At 57.0% G+C, this 6,000-nt stretch overlaps 1 protein-coding gene across 13 annotated transcripts in view; it reads right to left on the bottom strand.

Moving 5' to 3' along the window:
• Positions 1–1,391: 1,391 nt before the first annotated feature.
• EML1 (EMAP like 1) overlaps positions 1,392–6,000 on the bottom strand; it is a 181,994-nt gene continuing 177,385 nt past the window's right edge. For all 13 annotated transcript variants that reach the window (XM_070065389.1, XM_070065387.1, XM_070065384.1 and 10 more), the window contains 3 exons: positions 4,695–4,790; positions 3,454–3,584; positions 1,392–2,872 (listed from right to left, as the gene is read on the bottom strand). In XM_070065389.1, the coding sequence (XP_069921490.1) occupies positions 2,747–2,872; positions 3,454–3,584; positions 4,695–4,790 (353 nt within the window). In that variant the 3' untranslated portion in view covers positions 1,392–2,746. The remainder of the gene's footprint in view (positions 2,873–3,453; positions 3,585–4,694; positions 4,791–6,000) is intronic.

Below are 6,000 nucleotides of genomic sequence, written 5' to 3'. Positions count from 1 at the left end.
CATTCAGGGAGTAGCCCAGCGTGGAAGAAGCAAAACTGTGTTCTGCTTTGCCACCACTAGGTGGCGCACAGGCAGCAGGTGGCTACATTTAAGTCAAGTTGAAAGTTTTGATAATGACCTGTTCATCCATTTTATGGGTGCCAAGGTGCCTCCTTTTGTCCTAGGCCTAAATAACAAAATTTGTTCTCAGCACACGCACAATGTGAGCTCAGATTCTGTGTTCAAGACCCCCTTCTCACCCTCCCTTGGCTGGCAGAGTGCAGGGTGCACACGTGACCAAGGACAGGCAGCAGGACCTGGAGCAGGCCGCCCCCACCCCTCCCCAGCTCCCAGGTGTTGTGTCCATCCTCACAGACACGCGGAGGAGGCAGTCGGGCCAGCTGGGACCCCTGGGAGCTGGAACTCCTGCAGGCAGGGCTTGCCTTGGGCTCCCTGGAGCCTCCTGGAGGTTGTGGGTCTTGCTTGCTGGTGCTGGTGCACGATGGTGTGTGCTCTTCATTCTCCATGTTACGAAATAAATGACCCAATCATAGATACCTGCAAGGGTAATTCTGGACTGCTTGCAGGCAACTGGGGCCAGTGCTGCGGTATAGTGGGCTAAGCCTCTGCCTGCAGCTCCGGCATCCCATATGGGCACCAGTTTGCATCCCGACTGCTCCTCTTCCAATCCAGCTCTCTGCTAATGGCCTGGGAAAGCAGTGGAAGATGGTCCAAGTGTTTGGAAAAGTGAAAATATCTAGCAATAAAAGATCTGACAAATACTTTATGTAGGAATAAAAGTAGATCTCACTGACTTTTAAGTCAGCAATAGGTCCTTTTCCCTTTCCCTGGTCTTATTTTTCCCTCAATTGCTGATTTAAAAATGATTGGCTTGGCCAGCGCCGGGGCTCACTAGGCTAATCCTCCACCTTGCAGCGCCGGCACATGTGGTTCTAGTCCCGGTCGGGGCGCCAGATTCTTTCCCAGTTGCCCCTCTTCCAGGCCAGTTCTCTGCTGTGGCCAGGGAGTGCAGTGGAGGATGGCCCAAGTGCTTGGGCCCTGCACCCCATGGGAGACCAGGAGAAGCACCTGGCTCCTGGTTTCGGATCAGCGCAGTGCACCGGCCGCAGTGGCCATTGGAGGGTGAACCAACGGCAAAGGAAGACCTTTCTCTGTCTCTCTCTCTCACTGTCTACTCTGCCTATAAAAAAAAAAAAGATTGCCTTTGGCAGTATGTAAGAAGCCAAGTCTGCTAACAACTGGGTTTGGCAATTAAGCCAAATTCCTTATAGCTGTGTCTTCTGGACGCTTCCCTGCCTGACGCAAACCACTGCTGCTTTGTAAGTGACAGTGACCCAAGGGGGCAAAACAAAAACCCTGGATGTGAAAGAGACTATAGTGTGAATCACATCTAATTTTAAATAGTTTAATTTATATATTTTCATGAAGATAGGTCCATAAGAAACGCACTTTGCAGATTTTATTTCAGTTACAGCACATATTTGTTGAGGACCCACGCCGTCGCCGGGTGCCTGCTCCACAGCCTGCGGGAGATGCGGGGGGACACTTCCGGGTGGCCTGGAAACAGCCACTAAGCGACCAGGGCCGCAGAGTTGAGAAAATTCAGCGCATCGCCTTGCCTAGACCCAGGGAGAGTCTTCGGGTGTTCTGAAGTCTGGTTATTTCTCTTCTATTTAAAAGTCCAAGGTACATGGCCCAGTGTAAACAATAAATCCCAATCTGTCACACTGTGGGTGAGGCCTCATTCTGTGCTGTAAGGAGCCGTCCCGCACCACACAGGAGAGGAAGCCGCCCTCGGTCCCTGGCAGAGCCATGGAGACTTCTCCCCTCCGCGGCTGGCGGCACACTCCGGAGGTCTTTCCGACTTGGCCTGTTGGTCGCAAGATACAAACGCACAGGGTCCATGGTGGAAAACAGCAACGCCTAGCCATGTGTATTTATTATGAACTGCTAAGATCCTATACAAGTACAATACCATAGCATGCCCGTTAATATACAGAGGGAGGTGGCTGAGCGTCTCGCCAGCAGTGCAGCACATGATCGGGAGCGGAGGGGCACCGGACGGCTGTGTGGGGGTGGGCAGGGCGCGGTGGCTGGAGTTCTGGGACGCCCGTATACCCTGCCGAAATATTTAGGGTAGCCGGGAGTAGAAGAGGACCCCTTTCTCGCCAGTCTCCCAGAGCGAGGATTTACAAAACCTTAGAAAAATGTAAGCAAAGAAAGTCTCCTATCTTTGCGTCTCCTGATTCGGCTGTGCAAATCAGCGATTCGGTCTCCTCCCGAGTGACTTTTCCTCCCAGGACCAAGTCATCAACAGTGATCATGGTTCAGTACCTTATCATCATCAGCAACATAAATATTGGGCTTAGCAAGTGTGGTGGCGAGACAGGAGAGAGTATGTACAATATTTTAGAAGGCATTCTGTGACCATTTTTGAAGAGTTCATAGAAAAGATAACTAAGGTTACACCAGTTCCTCCTGTTGACGCCATCAAAGAGGAAACTTTGGAACCGTCTTTGTGTTCACGTGCACTGTTTCGTAGATTGTTCTAGAAAAGCGAGAACGGCACCGCTGATGTGACGCCACGTGCGTCACGCCTAAGCTAAGGTAACCGGCAGAGGGCATAGTTTTCCTGAGGTTTGTAAGATTTTTTTTTTTTTTTTAACAAAACAGAAATCACAGTGACCAAGTGTAGCGCGAGTCTGAGAGTCCAGGGCGCGCTGGGTGGCCCTTGTTCTCGCGGGGACTAAATGACCCGCCACTGCATGATGCTGGTGTCTTTCCCGCCCGTGGAGATGAGGTGGCTGTCTTCACAGAGGAAATCCACGTTGGTGACGTGGCTGCTGTGCCCGCCGTATATGTGGCTTGGGGCCTGAAGAGTGACAGGGAGGGAAGAATGACAGGGAGGAGTGGCAGAGGGCCTGAGTTCTAGACCGCGGAGTGCTTCAACTCCTCCCGGTTCTCAGCAGCGCCCAGCTGCGCACCTGCTCTGTGCCCGGCACCCAGAGGGACCTAGAAACAAGGCTCTTCAGGTCCCGTCATCGCGGGGCGGCAGACATGAGCCAAGGACCTGCCCACAGCTGAGGCTGTGCTCAGTGCCAGGGGACCATGCCAGGCTGGGGGCAGCCTAATGGGGGTGCAAACCCTTGGGGCTGGGGCTGGGGTGTCCCAGGGAAAGAGAGTTGGTTCGGGGGGGGGGGCAAGGAAGGGCGCTCCAGGCACAGGGCGGACTCCACTCAGCAGGGCTGAAGCAGAGGGAGTGAGGGTATAGGGGAAGGAGGGAGGCCCGGAGAGCTGCTGTCTCCAGGGGGCTCTGCAGGCCGAGCCATGGCGGGCTTTTCCCAGGGTGCTGGGGATCTCGGATAACAGGGTCACGTGGGTGTCTGGCTGGCCTGTTCCCCCACAGCCTGAGTGCAGCGCCCGAGTAGGGGGTGGGGAGGTCGGCTCCCTTACCCTAAACTGAGCGCACGGGTAGGAGAAGAGGTGCACTTTGCCGAAGTCGTCGCCTGTGGACAGCAGGTTTTTCTCGCGGGCCCGACAGACGGCGTTGATGTCAGTTCCGTCCGAGCCTTCCGGCCACACTCCTAGGATGGAGACCACACACACCACTGGAGATACCACAGTCCCTGGCCACCCATCACAGAAACCGGCCATGGAGCTGCCACGAAAACAGAATTGTCTGACATCCCAGGCTTGAGGAACAGAGGCCAAAAGGAGGCTCTCAGCCTCAGCCTCAGTCTCTCCTCCCGGTGCCACCCCGGGGCCGTTCTTGGGGCTCCCTGCCACACTCAGTGCTGCTGTCCCCCACAAGAGTGGCGATGGCAGCTTTCTGGGCTGCCCACTTCTTTGGGTGCCCCTTTCGGCTGCTCCAGCACAAAGCATGCTAGAGACCCCGGTTACGGACCTGGTGCTTCCAGCTCACCCCAGAGTGCCTGACGGGGGCTCCCTGGGCCTCTGGCCAGCAGTTTCCTAACATGGCTGCTGCTGCTGCTGCTTCTCTTTTCATGAGAGCTTCCTCTAAAGGACTCATTAGCCCCGGCTGCGTGTGTGCCTGCAGCCGCCGTCACCCATGACCGTGACGCCTGCTCCCCGAGGTCTCCGCAGCCCTGTGGCTAGGGGCCCTGGAAAGCCGGCCGGGGCAGCAGGAGCAGGCAATGCCTCCGACCATTGCCGTGGGAAACCCTGACGGCCGTGAGCAGCGGGAGGCACAGTAGTTGCTCTGCTGGCAGCTCCGGGGGCAGAGTGGGGGTCTCGTGCGGAACAGCAGGAAATGGGAGTGTGCTGGATCCCGAGAAACCCGGGAGTTGGCACCGACTTCCTGGCACGCGGCTCCTATACATGGGATTCTAAGTACTGCCTTTTGGTTCCCCTGAACTGTGTCAATTTATTTGAGGTCGTCTGTGCTGAACTGGGAAGGAAGTGAAATATTTAGTTTCTGGATTGAAAAACTGTAACAAGCCCAGCAAGTGATCCGTGAGCGTGCCGAGAGCGCCGTCTGGCCCACTGAGGCTGCGCCGGCACCGCCGGGGCCTTCCCTCAGGACCCACGGGTGCATGCAGCGAAGTGCCTCGGAGGCCATCCCAGCCGTCAGCCGCTCTGCCTGGGCAGCGCGGGGCCCTGTGTGGTGGGAGGAGAACGGCCCTGAGGCTGCAGGCTCTCAGAGTAGATGCACACGACGCCCGAACGCAGCCTACCGAATACGTGGAAGCCCAAAGTGCAGGTGTACGTGGCCCATTCGATGTCTCTCGTGGTCTCCACACTGACGACTTGCTTACAAGCAGAGGGGACCCCTGGAAAAGGCAGGCAGCCTGGTCACCCCCAAACGCAGGCCCCTGGCGCTCCTGAGTGCCCTAGCACCCGCCGGCCCTGCAGCTGTCGGCTTGCCCCGGACAGAGCTCAAGGCCTGGCTCATCTTCTTTCATGTCTGTGTCCCACAGGCTAGCCTCTCTTGTCTGGGACCATGCCCTGGGCCCCAGGTTACTCCCCACCCGGCTGGAGGTCCGACTGCCCAGCACACACAGATATACTGTACACATGCACACGCATGCACACGCATGCACACACCCCGGGATCACGTAACCCCACAGTCCCACACAGACACACTGTACACACGCACATATGGGCACACACCCAGGATCACCCCAACCCCACAGTCCCACATGGACCCACTGTACACACACACACACACACACACACCCGAGATCACCCCAACCCACAGTCCCACACGGACCCACTGCACACACACACACACACACCCAGGATCACCCCAACCCACAGTCCCACATGGACCCACTGTTCATATACACACACACACACACCCAGGATCACCCCAACCCACAGTCCCACACGGACCCACTGTACACACACACACACACGCACACACGCACACACCCGAGATCACCCCAACCCCACAGTCCCACATGGACCCACTGTACACACACACACACACGCACACACCCGAGATCACTCCAACCCCACAGTCCCACATGGACCCACTGTACACACACACACACACACACACACGCACACACCCGAGATCACCCCAACCCCACAGTCCCACATGGACCCACTGTACACACACACACACACACACACCCAGGATCACCCCAACCCACAGTCCCCTCAATTCCGGAGTTGGGAGCGCAGAGCACGGAAAGCCACCCCGCAAGTGTCTAAGGCCTCCCAGCTCCGGCTTGTCCCCCAAATGAGCTCTCACTGGCTGTGTGGCAAGATTGTGAGAAGATTCTAGAGTCAGCAGCCATCCCTGAAAACCACCACTCCGGGGGAGGCAGGAGAGGGAGACCCCGTGGCTGCCGTCTTCCCTGGCCCCTGCCACACTGCCTCACCCACCCATCCCGTGACGGTGCCTTCCTGCCCACCCGCTGGCTCCCGAGCCGGTGGCCTGACTTTTTTTTTTGAGGCTCGACTTTCCCATCTGTAAGATGGGGATAAACCAGAAGGAGCGCTGGCAGCGAGGAGGGGGTGACGAGCAGTGCACTT

Source organism: Oryctolagus cuniculus, chromosome 20 (assembly GCF_964237555.1).
Source record: "Oryctolagus cuniculus chromosome 20, mOryCun1.1, whole genome shotgun sequence".
Classification (NCBI taxonomy): Eukaryota; Metazoa; Chordata; class Mammalia; order Lagomorpha; family Leporidae; genus Oryctolagus; species Oryctolagus cuniculus.
The sequence above is the reverse complement of the archived record's forward strand: the minus strand, read 5'-3'. Positions and strand labels throughout refer to the sequence as shown.